The sequence below is a fragment of the Centropristis striata genome, chromosome 20, assembly GCF_030273125.1.
Source record: "Centropristis striata isolate RG_2023a ecotype Rhode Island chromosome 20, C.striata_1.0, whole genome shotgun sequence".
In the NCBI taxonomy this organism is placed as follows: domain Eukaryota; kingdom Metazoa; phylum Chordata; class Actinopteri; order Perciformes; family Serranidae; genus Centropristis; species Centropristis striata.
In genome coordinates this window covers 27141187-27164909 of record NC_081536.1, presented here as the reverse complement: position 1 = coordinate 27164909, position 23723 = coordinate 27141187, and the positions used below count along the sequence as shown (strand labels likewise).

The 23723-nt window shown below is 39.1% G+C and overlaps 1 protein-coding gene across 2 annotated transcripts in view; it reads right to left on the bottom strand.

The window, feature by feature from the left end:
* Positions 1-23723, bottom strand: part of gbf1 (golgi brefeldin A resistant guanine nucleotide exchange factor 1) — a 101425-nt gene that overhangs the window by 3400 nt on the left and 74302 nt on the right. The window contains exons 19-37 of one of the 2 annotated variants that reach the window (XM_059358842.1): positions 23538-23661; positions 21715-21840; positions 19606-19688; positions 19287-19523; positions 18182-18275; positions 17426-17602; positions 17198-17262; positions 16117-16240; positions 15599-15670; positions 15321-15415; positions 15081-15234; positions 12937-13162; positions 10950-11107; positions 10409-10658; positions 6735-6949; positions 4883-5033; positions 3829-3959; positions 3445-3546; positions 2546-2659 (exon numbers count right to left, since the gene is read on the bottom strand). In XM_059358842.1, coding sequence (XP_059214825.1) covers positions 2546-2659; positions 3445-3546; positions 3829-3959; positions 4883-5033; positions 6735-6949; positions 10409-10658; positions 10950-11107; positions 12937-13162; positions 15081-15234; positions 15321-15415; positions 15599-15670; positions 16117-16240; positions 17198-17262; positions 17426-17602; positions 18182-18275; positions 19287-19523; positions 19606-19688; positions 21715-21840; positions 23538-23661 — 2698 coding nt within the window. The remainder of the gene's footprint in view (positions 1-2545; positions 2660-3444; positions 3547-3828; positions 3960-4882; positions 5034-6734; positions 6950-10408; positions 10659-10949; positions 11108-12936; positions 13163-15080; positions 15235-15320; positions 15416-15598; positions 15671-16116; positions 16241-17197; positions 17263-17425; positions 17603-18181; positions 18276-19286; positions 19524-19605; positions 19689-21714; positions 21841-23537; positions 23662-23723) is intronic. The other variant, XM_059358843.1, reaches the window with a different exon arrangement.

The window sequence follows — 23723 nt, the reverse complement described above, 5'->3', positions numbered from 1 at the left end:
AATTGCTAATGACCACCATATAAGGAGGTGTGTAGAGGCATCCTGTCAACCTGTCAGTCATGGCACAAAGAAAAAAAGAACGAGAAAGAAAAAAGAATTTTTCCGAAGCGGAGATTGAAGTTATTTTGGGAGAAGGAGTCCAAAAATTTTTTTTTATTTTCATCTGTTAGTAGTGGTGTGACAGGGACAGGCAAAGCGAAAGCGTGGAGGGAGGTGACGGACGCAGTAAATGTGGTTTCTGTAGTGCAAAGAACTACGTCCGAGGTTAAACGTAAATGGTTTGACATTAAACTTGACGCAAAGAAACGCATTAGCGCACACAAAAAAAGTACATCTGCCACAGGAGGAGGACGCTCAGAGTCCAAATACCCCGTTGGTGCGCTCTACAACGGCCCGAGTAGCCGCGTGCGCCTCATTGTATGCTCCTGTGGTGTCTGCGGGGTGGTCAGTGGGGTCATAAGCCACGGCGTCAGTGGGTAACCCCTATCCCCTATGGATATAGAAAGGTAAGTCCATATATAACACACACATGTGATTATGCAGGCTATATTCTTACCAATGAGCCAGCCGTCTCTCACAGCTCCATCCTCCAAATGCGTGCCAACTGCGCAATTACGCAGGATGAATGCGTCATGCGTCCCACCGGGCCACCGTGCCACAACGTTTAACAACACACACTTTGCGTCACAGATCAGTTGCACATTCACGGAATGAAAGTTTTTCCGGTTAATGTAAGCAAATGCATCACCGGATGGAGCCTTGATGCGTACGTGTGTGCAGTCTATGGCACCGATAACACCTGGCATGTTTGCAACTGCACTGAACCCCTGCATTACTTCTGTCTGCCGTTGTGCGTCGTATGGAAATTGGATATACTCTGGCATTAATTTAATGATACCTCTGAGAACTGCAGGCAGGATGCGTCAATTTACATAGATAATTCACAATTATGAGTTTAATCTGAATCTTAATCCCGCCAATTGCCAACTAATTTAACTAAATATGTTATATTTTTAATCGTTTGCCATGTTTATATCACATGTTTCAAAGGCATCTGCGTATTGTGTACATAACAGAACGCATTATGAATTAAAATTGTAATTTCCAACAGTGACGAGCATTATTTATATGCGTTCTTAAATTTACACAAGCACTACGTGTGGTCAGCAGCATGTGTAGATTTTGTTAGTAGCTACGAAAAGATCGGAGCTACTAAAATATTGATGAATGCGGAGATGCACGTAAATTTCCGTCTGCGAACGGTTTACACACAAATTCGTTCTGCTCACGTTTCATGAATGAGGCCCCTTGAGTTTATAAAAGGCTGATGTCAGCAGTTTTATCACTACAAATAATAAAACGTTTTCTTTGGGCATTCCCATGAACTGCTGCAATATTTAGACATATTGTACTGCATCATTCGACCTAACATGAAGCTATATAAATGCAGCTCTGTACTGTTTTCACAATTTGTCAAATCATTCTGGGATCAGCTGTGATTCTGGCTCCAGACAGCCTCTATCAGAGATGGAGACTGATAGATCATAGTCCTATATCTGTTATCTTTGGACTGCGGAGTCCCCCAAGGAAGCTGTCTAGGACCTCTTTTATTTTCAATTTTTACTCATGATATGCCGTATGTACTCAGTAACTCTAGCGTGACTATGTTTGCAGATGATTCTACTCTTTATTATGCAGCCAACACATGTTCAGAGCTTGATCAGGTTCTGTCTCATGAGATCATCTTATTATTTAACTGGATCAAAACAGATAAACGTATCCTTAATATATCAAAAACAAAGAGTGTAATGTTTGGTTCTAAATATAAATGACTACAAAAACCTAAAATTAATTAACAAATAGATGGTCAAACAATACAGCAAGTAAAAACTGTGAAGCTCCATGGGCGCTGGCTTGATTGCACATTGTCATGGTCTGATCACATCAACAGAGTTGTTGCCAAAATGCGTAACGCACAAATGTACTCTGTTTCTCAACCCACAGTTGTTTCATCAAGTAGTTTGTTCATTGGTCTTATGTCATCTTGATTACTGTTCAGTTGTTTGGTCTGCTGCATCCAAAAGTCTTATAAAAAAATATAAGTGGCTTAAAACAAGGCTGCAAGACTGGTTCTTGGTTGTTCTCCAAGAACCAGTGTTGTAGAAATGCATGGACGTCTCTCCTGGTTAAGAGTCAAGGATAGACTCTCTGCTAATGTACTAATATACTTGCATAAAATAATTAATACTCATAGACTCCTAAATCTTTTTATAATAATATAATGTACAGCTGTATGTGATACAAGACTGTAAAATGCTTTCTTTTTTTCTTCTTTTTTTTCATTTTTATACATCTTTATAATGATTTGAGTTTGTAATGCCTGTGGTACTCTATTAAAAATTATTGTCTGGACCCTAGGAAGACTAGCTGTCGTCCTGTCGTCAGCTAATGGGGATCCTTTTAAATACACAAATAAACAAATCTGTAATCACATTACAATACTCAATGTTAGTTTGAACACCATCCGTCATATCACTATTCTTACCAGTAAGTCACTGGATCCTGCGTGCATGTACTTGTCCATGAAATCCAGAATGGTGAGCCACAGGGCAGCAAAGGTAGGCAGGGACAGCAGAGGAGAGAGGTGCTGGAGGAAAACCTAGACCAATGGGAAACCATCACACATCAGCCACAGCTGCTGGCAGGACAGCACACACTGATTCTGGTCCAGGTTAAAAGTTTTGGCCATTATTCCTATTAGCTATGATAAAGTTGTGTTTTCCTTCTTTATTGCTAAGATATAGGATTTGGTGGACTTGGTAAGGTATTTAAATAGACTCAATGGACTTAAAGTCCAGTTAATGAAATGATGTATTCTATTAGACAAATACTATTATTAATCTTGTTTAAAGCTATTGTCCAAACTGCCTACTGTAAATGTTCATTAGATTTTCAAAAGCTTCAACCCTGATCCCCAAAAAGGTGGGATACCGTGTATAAAAAAAAAAAAAAAAAAAGAAGATAACATATATTGTCTTGGTACAGTTTTCAATTGAATAAAAGTAATATGATATATATATATATATATATATATATATATATATATATATATATATATATATATTTATAAAATTATGGCTTTTATTTATTTTACAGAAATTATTTTATTAGTAAAAATATTTTTTAACGTTTAAGATAGCGTCCAAACTTTTTTGGACACTGAGGGATGTACGTTCTGGCTCAGTGATCAACAGGACTTTTCATAGATGTGTGGTGGAAAGTGAAAGTGGACTTCTGAGGACTGATGTTTTCTGTTTTCTCCATTTTAAAGCCATGACTAACTCGCAGTACCCTGAGGCCAAAAACAGGACCCATGTTCATAAAAGACACCATGTGATCATGTGAAAACATTTGCCAGTTGCTTCAATGTGTATTGCTTTGAACCTTTGACAGGAGCGTGCAGGCTCTCATTCTCGTCTCCTCCATACCGCCCACATCTGCTGGGCTGATGTTGTCAAGCAGCTTAGTCAACAGGGGGAAAAGCACCTGCAAACACACACACAATCAAGAAGTGCAAATCAACAGTCCAAGGAAAAAGGGCTGCAGAATATTAAACATTTGGTTAATATCCAACGTCATTCATAGACTGTATTAAACATGGGTGTAGTCTCTGTGATGTCACCCAAAGATTTCTGTGGCCAGAAGGGAAATTGCAGTTTTAGAAACTTCTGGATGTTTCATTTGGTTTTATCTACCATTCTCTGTATAAGAATAAATAGAGCATTTGATAGTAAGTGCAGACATGTAGCTTCTCATCGTCTTTCTTACCTTATTGAAGCAGGACTCCCACTCAGTTGCATCAAGTGTCTGCAGATCATGGACCAGCAGCGCCCTCTGGAGGTAGGTGAGGGCCTGCATACGAACCTGCCGCCTGGCATCACAGCACAGCCAAGCAATGCCTAGAGTGGGCAACCATATCACAGACATGAGCCGCAGTGGAGTTTTAAAGGGACCTTAAGCCTGTTATTGAATTCATAACACAAACAGTAACTGTGCTAATCTGCCAAATGGGCATGTGTTATTCTCCATCTATCATTCATCTCTCTTGGTCTCCTCAACATCAGCGACATGGATAATACAAATGGATTTAAGTTATACGCATCCATTGTGGACCCATGACGATGTTACAGGCAAGAGTATCTCTGAACTATCTTTATTTTTCTGATGCCCCCTTTAGGCCAGTCAGTGTATTGTTGTAAATGACTGTCCAGTGGTGTTGGAAATGTCAGGGGTGAGTTTCACAGGATAGACCTTTGATTTATATAGTGAGTAATATTAAAGCCAGTATACTTTACAATAATGGCAAGATGTATGGAGCAGGTTTTGAGCCCATTTGATGTTACCGTTTTCTCTGGCCTCTGTCACCGTCCCTTCAAGCAGATTTGTGTGATTGCTTTTAAACACTAGAATACAGTTCATCATCAAGATGTCTCATGTATATGCATAATTAAAAAGATATATCATAAAAAAAAAAAAATAAAAAAAAAAAATAAATAAATAAATAAAAAAATAAAAATAAAAAAAAAGATATATCATTTCAAACAGGCACCACGATGTCAACTACTATTGTAAATGATAAATCAGTTTTTATAGTATACTACACATGCACTTGAACTTGTTCTCAAATCATCATTTATATATTATCAATTATATATTATCATTTAATTCTGGTATGTTATCCTTTATAATGCAGTACAGCTTCAAAAGTTACCACGTCTCAACAAAAGTGAATATTGTAAGCTTTGATAAGGTAAGATTGACAAGAGTAGCTGTAATGGACTGCATTAAATCGTCTCTCTTGTATATTATGATGTGGGTCTACCTTGCAGGAGCGGGCACCAGCAGCTGGTCCATAAAGTCTGAGAGTCTGCCTCGATCTTCCTTCCTGCAGCCTCCAGATGGCGCTGCTCCTCTGCCCAGGAGCTGTAGATGCTGGCAGCCCGTGTGTGCAGCGTGTGCATCAGGTCTAACAGCTGCACCATCACACACACCAACAACAGTGTTAACAAGAACAGAATATATGGATATATCTGCAATAGAAATTTAAATGGCAAGTGTGGAATGACAACAGAGAAACGTGAAGCCATTTGAATACCGGCTATTATCCTTAACCTTATAATTTCCACCCAAGACAACACCACACAAGAAACAGGAAGATTGGGATTGTATCAGGGCCTATAGCTGTGTTTCCTTTAGGGGGAAGAGTGGCCATCGGGAAAGTCTCAGGCCACGCCCTCTAAAATATCTGCTCACTCTGTGTGTCTCCATTACAAAAAGGGCTCCAGAGGGATTTACGAGACTCCGGAGGTGACGTTTGGTTTTCGATCGTTGCGTAATCGCTTAGCGACAGTTTCGACCATGATCACATATGTGACGGATTAAACACAGGTGACGCAACTGTGGCCGCCGTCGCTAACTGTGCACAACGTCAGCAGCCTATCATAAACAAAGCAGCATGGCTAATTATGCACATCATCTCCGCTGATCATAAACATAGTGATCTTGAAATTAACTGGCATCACTAACTGTGCACAGAGTGTCCGGTGCTTGTTGTAAACAAACAGAGATCGCTAAGTGAACACCTCCTGCAGCAGCAACAGCACATACACACTGTACTGCTACAGAGCTAACTGTTAGCCAATTAACAATTTGCAGACTGGAAGCTAAGGGGTTAACATCCCCTCCGGCTGGCTCTGTGACTGCAGCTGGGAGAGACTGCTGCAGGAGGACTGTGCCGCTTCGACTCGTTCTTCTCTTCTTAACGAGCCGCCGGCCGCGTAGCTCGTTAAGAAGAGCAAGAACAAGTCTCCAAAATCTCCAATAACACCAGAAAAAGTCGCTGGATTTGTCGCTAAGTTGGCAACACTACTTCTTTGGCTTTTACAAATGGTGCGTGTTGTTGTTGTGTAGAGTACTACGTCACATCCTGCTTTGCTTTCTATCCAATCAGCAACAGGCTGTTTTCAGGGAAGAAAAACGGCCAAAAAAAGACCGCTCCAGACAGCTCATATTCAAATTAGGGGCGTTTCGGCGAGTGACACCCGCCTTATTCTGGGTATTAGGCTGTAGTGGAAACAGCCTTTATGTGATGTTCTGCTCAAATACTGGCATGATAGGAAAAAGATGCTATTCAGGACAGTTGGAATAAATATCTGAAGAAAAGTAACATTTTCATTCATTATATAAAGTTACACCTGCCATTAATGTCCATTTGGGAGCAGAAACTATGCAAAAAAAATGCTTCTTTTCACATGACGCCTATCCTGAAATGCCCGGCCCAGACGTGACATTATCAGCAGGGTGGAGGGTAGGGTTCTGCCACCTGTAGCCCTTATCCCAATACAATATATAAACAAGTCATTTGCACAGAAACCCTGCCTTGGTAGTACTGTGTGTGTACAAGCTTGTGACGTGACAATTTCTTTTTTGCACTGCAGGAGACAGGCGTAAAGTGGACGTATTTCCAGCACCACTCTGCACCAGTGCAACTGATGTAATAAGTCCCTAACCCTGAAGCATTGTTTACCCAACCACTGATGTGACTTTCAATGAATCACTTTAGAGTTGCATGGACTAAAACGCTCAACACTGAATAAGAATCATTTGTGGGTGAAACAAGATGCTGGGGTCAAACCAATATAAGGTAGAAGGGTAAAGAGGGCTCTTGTACTTACGTCCTGACTAACCTGTAATGACACCGTGTGGTAGCTGGCCGGGACACCCTCGTCCTCCTCCTCGTCACTGTGGGAACGTGATGGACGTTGGCTGGACACCCGGCTGCCACCTCGCCTCGTGCCACCTCCTCCCTCCTTGTCCCTTCCCCCTGCCTTCTTCCTCATCCGGGACTTGTCATACTTGTGGCTCTTCTTTTTGTCGTGGTTGCGGTAACCTGACAAAGAAAATAAAATTATGAAAATAATGAAGATCAAAAACTAAAGGCAGAGGGAGTCTTCAGTGTTTCCTTGCCCAGTAGAGGAGTTTGGAATGACCCTTTAATGTCCCTTGTTAAAACTAACAGATTAGGCAGACGTTAAGAATCTACATTTCTCCAGCACTCCAGGAGTGTCTCTTCTAATGTTTATGTATGTTTTACTATTATTACATGAATTAAGTGTTCCTAAAAGAACTAAGTGAAGTGGAGAAGAAGAAGTGTTCTCATCACAGGCTAATCCCTTTGAATGAGGCAACAACAGGACTTTTCCTGTGGTGCAACTACACCAATGTGACCTGCTTTGGAATCTATAAATTGTCAAGTTGTGAACTTTAGATCCACACATCTGTTTTACATCTGTATTATACGGTGCTATTTGATAGTTGGGGAAGAAGCAGTTCAGGTGAATAGTAGGATACTGACCTCATCAGATAAAAACAGCACTAGCTGTTTGTTTGCTGTGAGAGCAGCTGTTGCCTGGTAAAGGTAGTGGTGTCAGTGGCACGGAGGTCCCTGCTTACCGCTTGTAGACAATAACCTTATATTTTTGGTTTATAATATGAACCAAAATTCACAAATAGGCTATGCAGGATACAATATAAATCCCTGTAATATTATGCTGCAATATCCACTGAATTAGTCATGTGTTTACCCTGTGTTTATTTGCTTATATAGAACAGGCAGGTAAGATTAGATTGCAAGTGCTCACTCAAGACACAGTCTAATGTCACATATAAACCCATGAGCTGCCCTGAAGGCTACAGAGATTCCACAATACACATTATGCCGGCTTTGCCTTTTTTACACTGAAACAAGCCACGCTGGCATATTGCTGACCCAGTGTGTAATCTTAGAAACCATGCCAGCATTCTGTTGAGTCGACAAAGTATGTAACTCCTACCAACACTCAATATATTTTTTTAATTAACCATGCTTACAAGTGTTTTCTAAAAGTCAGAAAGTAGGTTTAGTTGACTGAAATGCTTAAAACCTTAAACCACAGTGATGCCCGATCAGAAATCTCTACTACCTAATTTTTGTTACAATGATGGAAGGCAGTGATAAAACAACGTTGTTGTTCGTAGGGACGACTTACTGCCCTGTGGGTTCTCATTGTGTAAATTGGTATCATTTAGGGGAGAAAATAAAAAAACAGCATGTATTTGGTATCCAGTAACTGATTGGAGAATTCTGAAAATGAACACCCAAAATCCTGATTGTGTCTCAGAATATAAAGATAAAAGGCTGCAGTTACACTACAAAATGTTCTTGAGAGCTACAGAACATAAAAGTGTTGCATTTTCACTGGACACTATACATTAGCATATTGAAAAGTGAATGATGAACCTGCCTATACAGCCCTACAAAGTCTAACTGCAATAACTATGCAAAGGGTAAAACTGAGAAAAACCGCTTTAAAATTTTTTAAAGTTTTTTTTAACTGGCCAGCCAAATGGGTTATATATAGATAAGTGATATGAAAGTTATTTCTACATGTATTGATCGTGTAATTTTTATGCTCAAAATCATGGTGATTTATTTGACCTTTGACCCCAAAAACGTAGTTACTGCACTCTGGTTTTGCTGTAAAAGGTTCTAATAGTAATCCAAAAACAGAGTGGAGTAACTACAATGTTGTTGTCTTCCAGCTTTTTTTTTTTAAATCAGCTTTTATATTTTGTTTTCAGTGAATAAACATTTTCAAATTGATTTTGTTATAAATGTGTTTAAAAGTGTTTAACAACTCTAGTCAAAGATTTGTGTATTTTAGACTTAGTCTAAATATAATTTTATCTCACTTTTTTACTTCATCACTATCTAGATAATAATTTCCCTTTCAAATAAACGTATATCTATTATTTTTAAATTAGTATATATATTTCCAAAGCAGACCGTGGTAACTGCAATTACTGCTTGGTTTTGAGTTTGATTTTGTGGTTTTATATCATTATTTCTCTGAATAAAGCAAAATTTAAATCTAAAACTTTGTCACAAGATAAAACAGACATTAAGGAGTTAATTTTTAGTTATAACTCAATTTTGACCAAAAATGTAGTTACTGCAGTTAGACTTGGTAGGGCAGTACAGTGCTGCTATGCCATCCCTCAACAGCTAACCTAACATGTGAAAGTATAAGATCATATTTCACTGAAAAAACTAAGTTATAGTTAACGACAAACAAAATGTGTTCACTACTCTGGTACATTTTTACAGGCTTGCAGCCGCGCCCTTGTATAAAGTGGTGGGTTCCATTATCAAAACAAAAGAAGCTAGTCCAGTGAACCAATCACACCTCATAACAACCATGGAGCTAGGGGCCATTTCCATTTATCTTAAAACCACCTTTAACAAAAAGACATGAAGTAGACCACAGAAGCTCAACAGACTAACAGCACTTTCTATTAGTATCTCATATAGATTAGCACCGTGCCTCAGCCCAGTGCTTTGATCGACCCATCTCTTTTGTTCATCTTTGTAAAGCTCTGTTGACAGCATGTATCCTATGGCCCGGAGCACTAAGAGAAAATGAATAGGGCATCAGCTATGCCAAAGCACAAGTGCACCACTGCCATTTCTCAACCTTAATCCCTGTCACACTGTAGATCACAAGGACGGATGAATGGAAAAAGGGGAGTGATACATTTTAGAGGCAGTTGACAAGGAGGTTAAAGGGCCGAAAAAGGAAGAGGGACAACAATGTAGGGCAGGACACTGAAGTGGAAGGAGAGAAAAAACAAGCTGACTGAAAATTGTTACTATAAAGCTGCTGGATTATATGATTTCATTTTCATTTGTATATCTCTTGAGTGTGTCAGTCACCATGGAGTTTACAGGTAGACATTACATTCATGACACTAGTTGGTATTAAAAATGTCTCCATGCTGATATAACAGCATTTGATAGAACAGGCTTTCCCAAATATCTGGCCCAAAATAACTACGGTTAGCCATGAAATATGTACAGCCCTGATTCCAACAAAGTAACATCAATGAAATCAATATGAAATCAAATCGTTAAAAGTGATATTACTCAGCTAATGAAAACAGTTGTATATTTTCTTCTGTGGCTCAGGAAGAGCTTTGTCAGGTCTCACAAATAACAAATAACTCTCAGCTTGGACTTGAAGATGACAACATTTTAAGAGAAGAAACTGGGGACATGGACTCCTTGCCTCTGCTAAATGATTTGGACCAATATCATGATTGGTCTTCATGGACTGGAGAAACCATATCCCTTTAATTAGCAAAGCAGAATTGTGCATTCAATGGAAAACCAATTCATGCAACAGAACAACTATCTGTGATCATATCTGGCTACTTTCATGTAATCTTTTCGCTTTACCTTAGTCTCTTAGGTACTAAACTACTTCATCTCTTAGCTCTTAGCTGAAATTGAAAATGTACTGCAGTGTCTCACCTCCATTGAGGCTGGCCTCAACAAACACTCGTATAGCTCTAACACAGAGCTCGAAGTTGTCAGGGGTGACGTGGGCAGCATCACGGACGATGAACGACAGCGTTTCTACACACTTGATTAGAGACTTGGTGTCGTGCTGGCCCAGGTCCTGGCCTAGTGTCAGACTGTACTGGTTGACCAGAGGGTGATTCAGCTGAGCTTTAGAGTTCACTGGAGTGCTTTTACTTGTTTCCAGGTCATCTTTCCCAACCTGGAAAACAATACAAATTACAGAAATACAAAAATGCATCAGAACTGATCAAAAAACTGAACAAATAACATTTACTTTTTAATGTAAGAAGACTTGATTGGTTATGTATTCCAGATGATGTGACTGATGATGTTCCAGTGACTTTGCATGTACAAAATGCGGCATTTTTCGCTGCTTATCATACAGGGATTCTGTACATATTTGAGAATGTGTGTGTACGTGTGTGTGTGTGTGTGTGTGTGTGTGTGTGTGTGTGTGTGTGTGTGTGTGTGTGTAAGAGCGTGTACTGACCACGAGCCATCCACTGCTTGCTACATCCACATCTGTTGCAGAGCGAGGGATCCTGGTCTTGCTGTGCTCGGTGTACATCCCTGAGTCTGATGTGTAGCCGCGGTCTGAACTCACTTCACTGAGATGATGCGATGGCAGCTCGCTATCTGACTGAGCTCCTGGAAACACAAAGCAGACAAATATACATTTTTTTTGTATACATATGTTGCTTTGAACTGCTATAATAGATGACAAACATTTAACTGAAATCTCAAACAGAATAAAAGAAATGTCTGAATGGGAAAAAAGGAAAACCTTGTAAAATTTTAACAGCACTGCTTTAAGATTGAATTAGTATCATTATCAGTGATACAGAGAACCCAACTGAACCCAACCCATCGTTTCAAACCTTCACTGCACAGCAAAAGGTCTCTTGGAGTTATATAGATTGCCATACTTTATTCAACTGTCAATCTGCATTTTTGTTGACTTACTAATCTTTCCTACAGTGCGAGGAATACAATTCTGGTGGATAAACAGAAAATCCCTAATTTGTTTTGACTTGAAAATAGTCTATTATAAACTGTACGATGTCAACTTCCCACAAGTTCCTAAAAGAATAAATACAGAGTGTCCTCAATGGTAGCAGAGAAAGTTACTATGACATCGACATAAGATAGAATTGTATAAGAAACCCTATTAAAAGCACACTTGTTTAAATTTTGAGAACAAATGTATGTATTTCAACACTTGTTGTGGAGGTTTTGCTGTCAAACCTTATGTATTGGAGGATGGTCTTAATATGCCCTCAGAAACAAAAGCATCATGTGGACTTCCAAAGACCCAAAATGCACACTATAAGCCAGGTTTATAAGCTTTATGTTGTACTGGCTGGCAATTACAATGGGCAACGCCCAGACCCTCAGGACAGAGAGTTTGCTCATTCTGGTCAGCGGTGTTTTTATGTTGTCTCCTGTTTTCCAATTGTTTGTTCTAGGTTGAGTGGTGGAGGCTGGCTTGGGGTTGGCGTTAGGTTTGATTTATAGTGATGTATTGATTTATTTTGCCTTTACTCCCTTGCTACCTTACATTGTAAAAAAAAATATATAAGTATGTGCATATATATATATATATATATATATATATACGATAGTCTGGCAATCTGTCTAGGTCCACATACATACACATGCTTTGCTTGCGCTCTGACTTTCTTGCCTTCTGCCTTCTTCATTTTTCTCACTATCTACCAAGGTTATTATAGTTAACGAAAACTAACGAGATAACCAAAACTAGAATTGAAAAAAACATTTTTGTTAACTGAAATAAAAATAAAAACGAGACTTTTTTGAAAAATGATAACCAACTGAAACTAACTGAAACTGTATTTAGTGGTTACAAAACTAACTAAAACTAACTGAAATTATAGTGAAAATGTCCTTAGTTTTTGTCTTTGTCAACTTTTTTCATACGTAAACCTTTTTGGTTGATATGAAATCTATTTCATCTACCTGGTTTTATGACTTAATAAACTTATTGGAGCTGAGATGGATCAGACAAAGGAAATAAAGGAGCCGTGACCTTATTGAATCTGGCACCCAACACACACACCTTTACAAAAAAGCTAAAACTAATAAAAACTAAACTAAAACTAAACATTTTCCAAAAAATAAAAACGAATTAAAACTAGCAAACTCACTCTAAAACAAATTAAACTAACTGAAATTGAAAACAAAAACAAAGAAATTAAAACTTAAACGAATGAAAAATCTAAAACTATTATAACCTTGCTATCTACACAACAGCTTTTTGTTTATTCGTTTTGTTTGGATTGTCTGCTTGTTTGTTTTTAAATGGCATTTCATTCCCTCTGTTATGTTTTGTTTTCTTTGTAGTTATTTGGCTCCATATTTCTTCCCATTCTTGTCTTCACTTCGCTGTAGTGATCACTGTAGTGCACAGTTAAAAAAATACATTTGAAAAAAGCACGATGCAGAGAAAAATACTGAACCTGTGTCGTTGTCAGTAGTGGTAGAGGCCAGCTGGAAAGAGGCAGGAGGTTTCACTCCGGCTCCAATGCACTCCAGCAAGGAGAAAAGTGTAAACCAGTCGTTTGTAGAGTGGATGTTGGCTGCATTAGTCTTCAGCAGTTCGTGGAGGCCATAGGCCACCTCCCTGCTGACCCTGGACAAGACGTGAGGTTTCATCATCAGCAGGAGACGCAGCGACAGGAGAACCTGTGGGTGCACAAACAAACAAACAATATATATGAAATATAAATAACATAATATATATTGCTGTCATTTTAAAGGACCTTTTAGGTACAATTTCTGTTCTTCAATCCTACATTAAAGTTCGTACATTTGAAAATAATAAATAAAGGCAAAAATACCGGAGCTGCCTTCAGTTATGTTGACATGACATCATCAGGATAAAACAGTTCAATTAGATTCATTTAAAAGTGATTGTCAGAGCTTGACTTTCACCTAAAATGTTTGCTTTCCCTAGTTTGTTTAAATGTTTCTGAAGTAGTGAGTGGTCTGGTTTCAACATCAGCTGCTGCAGTAGAACGAAACATTTATTCAAAACTCTTATACGACGTGGAAATTTCTGCAATAAAATTATTTTCTTTACAAACATAAAACACAAATACTCTACTAAGTGAAGATTTATTTCAATAAATCGATCAGAAATAATGTGTGTATACATTTGCTGTATGTCTATTAACATGATTTGACCTGTGAAACATGCATTGTAAATATTCCTTTCTGTCCACTGGTGTTTTTAAATATCACATGTAAAATATAAATGCAAAAGGTATTAGATCTGAGGGCTAAAATGTAGGTCACCCTCAGAATGAGGTCCGCTCAGCATCCAGTGACCTGCTTATCTGATCTGCACAGTCTTTGTTTGGACAGAATGGAGGAGTTGTCATGATATTAGTGTTCAGACAGTGTTCTCACTGGAGAAGTAGGCTAGTGGAACAACACAACAATAATTTAGGTCTATATTTTACCATATTTGATCCATTTGTGGCTGGAGATTTCTCCTAAATCCATGAAAAGCAGCGTCCTATAGCAGAGTCCTAAAGCAGCGTCCTATAGCAGCGTCCTATAGCAGAGTCCTATAGCAGAGTCCTATAGCAGAGTCCTATAGCAGAGTCCTATAGCAGCGTCCTATAGCAGCGTCCTATAGCAGAGTCCTATAGCAGAGTCCTATAGCAGAGTCCTATAGCAGAGTCCTATAGCAGAGTCCTATAGCAGCGTCCTATAGCAGAGTCCTATAGCAGAGTCCTATAGCAGAGTCCTATAGCAGAGTCCTATAGCAGCGTCCTATAGCAGCGTCCTATAGCAGAGTCCTATAGCAGCGTCCTATAGCAGAGTCCCATAGCAGAGTCCTATAGCAGCGTCCTATAGCAGCGCACTTTCCTGCACACTGTTATGGGTTTTATATGTTTTATATTGTTGTTGCTCTGAATAAGATTCAATATTTTGTCTTCAAATAGTCATTTCCATTAAGGATGTATGAAATCTTTAAAGGCGTTTTTCTCAGAATAATTTTTTTCTCATCCTCTGAGCCATAAATCTCAAGTTCAGCTGCACTTTGAGGCACCAAACTTTCCAGTTTTATTCCTGACAACATTTGAAGGTTTTTACAGAGGGGTTTGTCGATATATCTTTCATAACCTGATTTCAAGAACATGTTGTTCCTTTTTGATTTTATACGTTCTTGAGAGTTTTTTCTGATTTACGAAATGATAAAAGGAAATATCCCAATTTCCTTCTGTAAAATAAATTTGCTTTATCTAATGTTCAGATTTATATCCTAGAAATATATGCTAATGTTCCCATGTTTTGTCACTGTCATTTTAATCTGTAACTGGCAACCAATCTTGGCCAGGTCTCCCTCGAAAAAAGAGATTGCAATCTCAAGGGACTTCCTGGTAAAATAAAGGTTAAATAAAATACATTTTAAAAAATCAAAGCCAGAGTCCACATCCTCAGAAAGTAGACAGTGTGCAGGTCAAGGACGTCAATAATCGTGGACCAACACCATCAGATATGTAGACCTAATCTGACCTTTGCTGATGTGAGATAATGATCTCTGCTGCAGTGTTTGTGTCCAGGTATGTTAGTAAGAGTGTGTTAGGAGCACCTGAGAGCTAACGTCTTCTCGTCGTAGCAGGCGGATTGCGAGTCGGAGTAGTCCCACCACAGCCCTTTCCACCAGGAAGCAGCTCTCGTTTGTGTGGACACAAAGATGGCAGAGATGGTCTCGCACTGTCTGCCACACACAGGACACACGGTCTCTGCACACACAAACAAGGAGAGGTTCATTGTGTTAAAAATGACAAAGACAACACATGTCACTGTGCTGACTAATTCTCCTTCCTACCTGTTCTCCAAAACGATTCGCAGCAACATCTCTAAGCAGAAGGCAGCATCCTCTTCATCATAAGTCTCCTCATCTGGGGTGACTGATATGAGAGCCTGGATAGGACAATTTGGTTTGTTTTTTGGTTTTCTGCATGACTTAACCATGATGTAAATGTCATTAATTGGATATATTTATCCAAACTAGCAGACAAGCAAATACTTCTACCCTAGCAGTTTAAATCAATACAAATCAAGGAAATAATGAGCTGCATATGTTAAAAATGAAAAAATAATGACCTTCATTAGCTCCTGTAGAGACTCCAGCTGTAGAAATTTACTCTCTGTGATCAGCTTTTCTGGGTCACATTGCTAGAAAGAGAAAAACAGAAAAATTAGTGATGTTAACACATTTTATACAGTAAAAACTATCTGAACGGGCCATGTCATTGTCTCAATAATGCAGTCAGTAAAACAAACCACAAAATCCTTCACAATCAATGCTTTTATGTGCATTAAAGAAAGTGATTTTGTGTATTACAAATGATCTGAGGAGTGATGGTATTTTCATCTACAGCCAGAAGTGTACAACTATTCATGGGCAGACTGACAAATACCATAAAAGAGATTCATAGTTAAGAAAAATTATTTAAACACAAACAGTATTCTGCATTAGTAATGAAGCAAAGAAACCTGCTGAATTACTTCTTTAAAAATGTAACAATGGTAACACACTGTTCCAACATAGAGACGTTTTATTATACATCAGAAATGATGGCTTCAGGTGGTGTTCAGTTACTGAACACTCTCAGTCGTACCTTTATGCAGAGGATGGCAGCCTGCTTGGCCTCCTGGTTTTCTGTGGATGGTCCTCTGAGTCCTGACTGCTCAGCTCCACTCAACGTCAACCAGTTGACAAAACTTAACACTGCAGACTCACCACTGACATGGAACAATGGAGACATTTAAATTAGACATTTGGCCTTCTTGGTTAGGACTGTATTATGGAACACTTTATCCTCATTATAGAATGCTGGTCCCTTCTTCTAAAATATCATGCTGTGATACATTGACAACATTTTATTTTTAGCCTATTACCGTTTTTCCTCAGTAGTTGCCGGGGCTTCTATTAATAAAAAAATCAGTTTGGGACCCGGCTAATAATAGGGGCAGGCTATTATTTGAAGGAGGCTTTTATTAAAAACAGGAAATCAGAGCAGCTCTGACCGGCACTTTTTAGAGCGTTTTACACAGTGCATTGTGGCCAGTTACCCGGATGTCGGCCATATTGGAAGTACTCTGATGTAAACAAACAATGAACAGCACTCTGAATGTTCATTTTAAGCAGGATTTAAAATGTCTAAACTACTAAAAAGCCCAGAAGAACGTGCGTAAACGGCTCGACTTTACAGAGAATGACTAAGACAGCGGGAGAAACAACGATATTTACCTACAGTACTAACTCGTGTGGCCAAACTTCAAAATACAGGTGTTGTGGCGAAATTTGTTACCCGTCAAATTATGTTTCCTGAATGGTGTTCTCCGTCGCATCACCTCCACGGTTGAAGTTAGGATTTAAGTTTAAGGTTAGGCCTTGTAGAGATAACTGTTTGGGGTTAAGGTAAACTTGGGATCATGTTAAGCAACTTAAAGGAGGACTGGTTGGGGTCAGGGGTCAGGTTGGTGCAGGTTAAGGTAAGGGGGACACATATCGACGGGGGAACAGACTTTGACATAACACCGGTAAGACACCCGGTTTATAAAAGAGGCCGGCTTTTATTTACTAAAAATTGTTTTTACACCCGGTTAGTAAATGAGGCCGGTCATTAATAGGGGCCCGGCTTTGAATTGAGGAAAAACGGTTTGTAAATATATTAAACAGATAGGAATTGTGCATACCGATTTGAAGGCGTTTCCTCTCTTTGAAGAGAAATCTTCCCATTTGGCTCCACAAAATCCTCCACCTGAGGCAATACATGTGGTGTTTGAGTACTGAACAGTAGATGGCAGCAAAACACATAGGATGAAGTCTTTCTTTCAAACAGAAACTACAACCCACAGACTGTATCTGCAGTGGTATCACAAAGAAACAATAGGAAAGAGAGTTGAGAGTTTAGGAGTCCTGACCTCGACCATGGCTTTGGGCAGGAGCTCAGCTCTGAACAGCTGGAGCATGGAGTCCATGATGTTCTTCCAGCCCTCCCTCAGGATGTTTCCGTGCCGATGGGCGAGGTCAAACACGGTCTTGGCTGCTGTCTGTGCCTTATTATTGCTGCCAAACACTGTAGGAAGGTTTTCCACAGACTGCAGAGGGAGAGGACACAAAAACTTAGTCAACACAGTTACAGTCAATCTGATACAGACATGTCTTAGTTGGAAGATTTTGGCTGTTTTAGTTATAGGAGAGAATTCTGATGACACACATCACATCAGTACTTTAAGTCATTTATGGTATGTGTTGGATAAATATATATTGTCCCAGCCCATCATCATGTCTAGAAATGGCTCTTTACTGCCGTTGTTAGGCCACATATGTCATGCACTGTAAATTGTCATTTCAACAGTGGCCATGGCTTTCTAGCCATGTTTTGTTGCATCAGCATTTGGAAATGGCCAATGAAAACACAGTTTCTTAATTACAACATGTGATAAAATATTGATAAATTAATTCAAATTTAGCAACAATTTAACATTGTTTTGCCATGAAATTTGCATATTTCTATTTTACTATAACAAAAGATAAAAAATAAATAATTATAACAATATAATACATATACACAAACGCAACTGAAGTTTGATGTTCCAACTCTGTACTGGTAAAACAAACTGGACCACATCAGCATAACATGATGCGGAGGACCTATGTTTCTGAAAAGGCCTCACCTCACTGCTCAGAGTGGTGAACTTGCAGAGGGAGATGATCAAATTGTCGAAAACATCACTGAAGCCATAGTGAGCTGCTATCATTGCACATTTCCTGCAACGACAGAAACACATTTGACTGTACACCTTAAAAACTCATAAAAGACCAAATAACACTTTGCATTCTTTGGGATTTCAGTGATAAGGGACTGGCCTACTTTTGAATATGGGTAGATGAAATTAAATATTTTCCCACAAGTCTCCTCTTTACATAAATGCCAGTTTAAGGCAAAAACCACATTATTTTTGATGCATTACAATGTGCTATTATCTCCTACTGTATTTGAATATGCATACTAGGCTCACTAAACAGTCTGTGAATTATATAAATTGGGTATCCCCGGAACGTTGAGACTCTTGTGGATTCAATGAGCCCACATGGGATGATGTTAGTCTCCATAGGAGCCCATGAGAGCATTTTCTTGAAACTTGACCTCACTGTATAAAATGACCTGTTACAACCACAAATTAGAGAACTTGTACTCTGTAACAGTACTTTTTAAAATAAGGGGGTTGACCAGCAGTTTTAAGAACAGAAGTGATTGCCATCCAATCGCTGAAAATAAAGAAATCTCCAAAATCACAACATGGATCTTTAAATATTGTTCCAAGGTCTTGGTGTATTAATGTAATATTCTGGAGTTTGTTTTTATCCATTCTAAAATAAAATTTAAAAAAATGATTTAATTTAAATGTGTGGAACAAATGGTATCAATGGTATACCAAAGTTGAGCATGGAACTGGGCTTCAGGAAGCTAAAAGTACTGAACCCTTATACACCTTAATAGGTTAAATTAATTATTACATTGATTGATTAAGTCATTTTTATTAGAGATTCATGACGAGAACAACTTGACACACAGTGCTGAGCTACATCTGAAATTAATTTCAGCTTTCAGATGAAGTACACCACTTCTATGTGACATCTACTGTTGACCTGCTATCTCCCCCTAAAATCCACTGCCCTCAACACCCAATTCTCAATAAAAGGGGGCTGAATGACAATGGCTCAAAGAAGTGAGGACCAGCCATAATTTCCTCACTTGGTTGGTTAAAATGTGTATACCTGAAGCCTGTGATGGCCTTCTGAATGATGTTGTCGTCCAGGCTCTTGTCAAAGACGTAGGACAGGGCAGCGATGGTGGGACCCCAGGTCATTGAGAACAAGTCATGGTCGTAGCTGCCAGGTGGCAAGTGGAGGAAAACACCCTCAGGTGTAGCGCTGCGGTGTAGCAACACGCTCCATACATAGTTCTCCTTCACTAATCCCGACTGCTCATCTGGCATCACAATCTCCTCATTCCTACAGAAAAAAAATACAATTTTTTTTATACATCGCTTACAAGTTGCCATCAGACTTTGGGCAAAGAGTTTTCATAACTTACTTTATAGCATTGTAGATATCCTCCAACATGTCCTGGTCAAAGTCTTTGTTTCCATTTACTCCCTTGAGATTTTTCTTAAATTGCTGTGTGAAGAAAAAAACAGAGCAGTTAGCTGTGGAAAAATCAGTATGCTTTCCCTGACAGAAACTTTATTCAAAAACCTCACATGCTTATGGCAGAAAAATGGTAATTTCTCCACCATCAATGTGTCAGTCAATGCATCTCAACACGGAGCTTAGCTCAGACACCCAAGCCTCTGGCATTTCGTGCTTCGTTAACTGAGCATCCACTAACCAACAATTAAAAGGGCTTTGTGTGGAAACACACTCGCTATGTGTTACTTAATATGCTTTAGCTGCCCATAGTTAAATAGTTGTGTTAGGAAAACAGAGATTAGAGCCAAGAGCCTCCAGTAAATAAACATAACCACCCGGCGATGAGTGACGACCTCAAGGCTCAGTTTTATGCCCAGACTAGACAGGGTTTATCTTAGTGGCAGTTAAAAAGAGGGAAAACAGGAGGTCCTCTGCAGGGACACAAAGAGAAATAAACACGAGCATGGAAAGTCAGAGAAAGCTACCTCTATTATCTATTTCTATCTGTTAAGCTCATATCAGGGACATGCACACATAATCAGTCACATCAGAGAGCAGCTCTCGGAGCAACCGTTGGTAAAGATAGCTAACACACAGGCTCCATGATCGAGAAGCATGCTGTCTTTTATAAACAAAATGAAGATTATACAACTGACCTTACCTGTACCTCACTGAACACCTGTCATCTCATTGTCAGATCATTGGGAATATGATCTGATTTACACACAGTGGTGCTGGGCATAGTTTTCCCATGTCAAAAATAACCCCACTGCCAACACATGTTGTGGTGAATACTACACATTGCAAGCTGCTAAGTAACTGAAGTGCTAGGCGCCACTTTTATTGGCCCTCTTTAAACTATTGTGTGGAAGCCTCTGCCTGTTGTCTGGGCCAGGAGGTCAACAAGCTTTCTTCATCAAACTGCAACTGACCTTTTTGGAATGTGTAGGGATAATTTAAACAGCATACAACACCAGCTCTATGATGAGGTATGACTCAACGCAGCAAAGATCATTTCTACAAAAGTATGTGAAAATAAAAGGAGTGAGACAGGCAGAGCAAGTGCTTGCTATTGTTTGTCAGTGAGAGTGGCCCACCCACAAACTGTTCACAAGCTGCCCAGAGACTCTGTTTAGTCTTCAGCCACTGTCACTCAAAGACAGAAAAAACAGAGACAGAGACGGCAGATGAAGTGAGAGACAGAGAGAGCGCCCCACCTCCTCCCCCGTCTGTTTAGGATGAGTTCACCTCTCAAAAGGACCACCACTGCCTACAGCTGTTGGCTGTGCGCTTTCTGAGCCACTAAGCTGCACCAGTGCAAATGCTAGCCCTCACAGAGGAATGCCATACTATCAGAAAGACATGAAACATGAATATAGCACAGCTTTATTTCCTTTTCCGAATTACATCTGCAAACTAATATTCTTTTTACCGTGTGGTGCTTCTTAGTGTCATTCAAGTTTTTATTCTTGATGCTTTAACAGGAACAAAATGTGAATTCAAATCAAATGAAACTTGAGTGACACATTCATGACAGAAGACTACACTAGCATAGTCCCTATTCCACACCAGAGCTATTCCAGTTAACACCATATTTCCCATAACTTAACAGAGTAAGCGTGTCGTTCGTGACTTTTCGCTGGTCATTCATTACCCAACAAATTCAAACATCTTTTTGCCTTCATCCTGGTTTGTGCAGGACAACAGAAAACAGAAAAGGTTATTTTTTTGTGCCATGCTTCTACAAAAAGGACCTCTAAAGGTTGGGCTGCAGCAAATACAACGGATGAGTATATTATCTTATTTGTGCTGCTCCAAGCACAAATAAAATGACATTTGAAATACTCAACACTGGTGTTTCTGTAGGCAATGTCAATGTTACTTTAGCCAACACACAGACCTAGCTTAAAAGTAAAGTTTTCATTGGAATAATATTTCAGTAACGTGTGTGTGTGTGTGTGTGTGTGTGTGTGTGTGTGTGTGTGTGTGTGTGTGTGAGAGAGAGATCACTCACCTCTATAGTCATGGGGATATTCTGCTTGCGGACATTGTGGTTATGCTGGTCAGTATTCAGCATTATGACAGCATAGGCCAAAGCAAAGCCGGCATCGTTGGTCATGAAAGGAGAGCCGTTCACTTTCTACAAGCACACACAATAAACAGAACATCACCTGAGGCTTAAAGCCACACGTTTTTAACCAAACACTACCAGAGGGACTGTTTTAAAGGAAACTTTGCCAATTTTCACCCTTGCTGCAGTGACACAAAGCCATTTAAGAACACCAACCTTTGTCTGTCTCTAAAGTAAATCTTATCCTGCACATGCTGTTGACATTACAGTGAACCCATAACATGGAAAAGTCATTTAAAGAGTCACAGCCTAAAATTACTCATCAGCTCATTCAAGGCCACTATTTGTGTGTATGTGGTCAGCCTAATAAAAGGACATTTCTAGAAATAGTTTCCAGATCACATGTCTTCTTATGCTATTTTGAGAAGTCAAATGTCCCCCCCTGTTGAGTTGCTCCTCCATTGTGTGTGTGTGTGTGTGTGTGTGTGTTTGTGTGTTTTCCTGTGTCACTGTGTCGTCCTTCTACTATAAGCAGGAGGTTCAATCATGTGTTTGTTTCATATTTTCACCACCTTTACAACAAATGGAAATATCTGATGGAAGTCTATTTGTATCCACTATGTATTTGTGTGTGTGTGTGTGTGTGTGTGTGTGTGTGTGTGTGTGTGTGTGTGTGTGTGTGTGTGTGTGTGTGTGTGTGTGTGTAAAATAATGGCACCAGGAAGTTAGAATAATGGAATAGAATAGAATAAGACAACTTGTTGTGTTTTTAGATACGGTGTATATAGCAGGTGGGACAAAGACAACATTTTACAAATCGTAAGTTTGCAGAGGTATAACAAAGAAGTAACTGTTTTAAAAAGCCACATGTTTCAATTCCTGGTCATGAAGTCCCAAGTCAAGGCAAAGTCTTAAAGTAAGACGAAAAAAATATTTTGATCTTGAAGTATTTTAACTTTAATGCTGCCCACTCATAGATTAAAGATATTGTCCAAGAGGTAACACATGGATTGTTGTTCAATTTAGGAAACCAAACACTGACTGTTGGGTGCTCATTAAATTACAGTCTGCAAAAGTTTTCTTCTAAATGCTACATCTTCCCCAATGTTAGCTGAAGCCTGGAAAAAGAACAAAAATGTAACTGTATTATTAATTGTGAATTACAATTTTATGGATGCCTCAAATGTCGAACAAAGATGGAAGTCGTGGCTGTTGAGTGCTTCCCAGCGCGCAGAAAAACAATGAGATTATTCACTGCACACTATCTTCACTGTGTTTGGTCATCCCATGACAAAGTTGAGTATTGTTTTTATTTTGTCAGTCTGACTCAAAGACAAGTCTATATCTTTGACTTGAATCCATATCTCTGTGTATGCCACAAGTCACAAGTGGACACAGGCAAATCCTAAATTAAATCCCAAATTCAGTTTCAAATCCAGTTTGATCATAATCTTTCATCCTGATTTTGGGTCCTGCACATCACTAGTAATGTTCTGATGATGCTGCTGTTAGTCAAGATAATTCCACTTTGACTTTTGTAAGGGTGTTACAACTTTTTAGTTCATGAAGCTTGAGCTTTTTTTAGTTGAATCTAAAGTAATCCAATACACTTTTAAGACTGACTACAATATTCATATCCACAGTCCTGGAATATTGTGATGCTAGTCTTGCTCTCTATTAATCTGAATGTCAAAATTCTGCTGATATATTTTAATAAAGACTTGAGAATTTAGACATTTTTTAGAAGTTGAGCAAATGTGCCTTACATGCCAGTTGTCTGTGAAGGTTTCAAGGAGCCTCTGGATGACAGGAGCCTCTCCAGGTAGTCTAAAAGCCTCCAGGTAGAGCCGCAGGGCCTCATCAATACGAAGACCCTGGAAGGTGAATGTGCTGCAAGAAAGACTCACAATTATTAAACACAATCTAAAATGTCATCATTTACTATTACCACA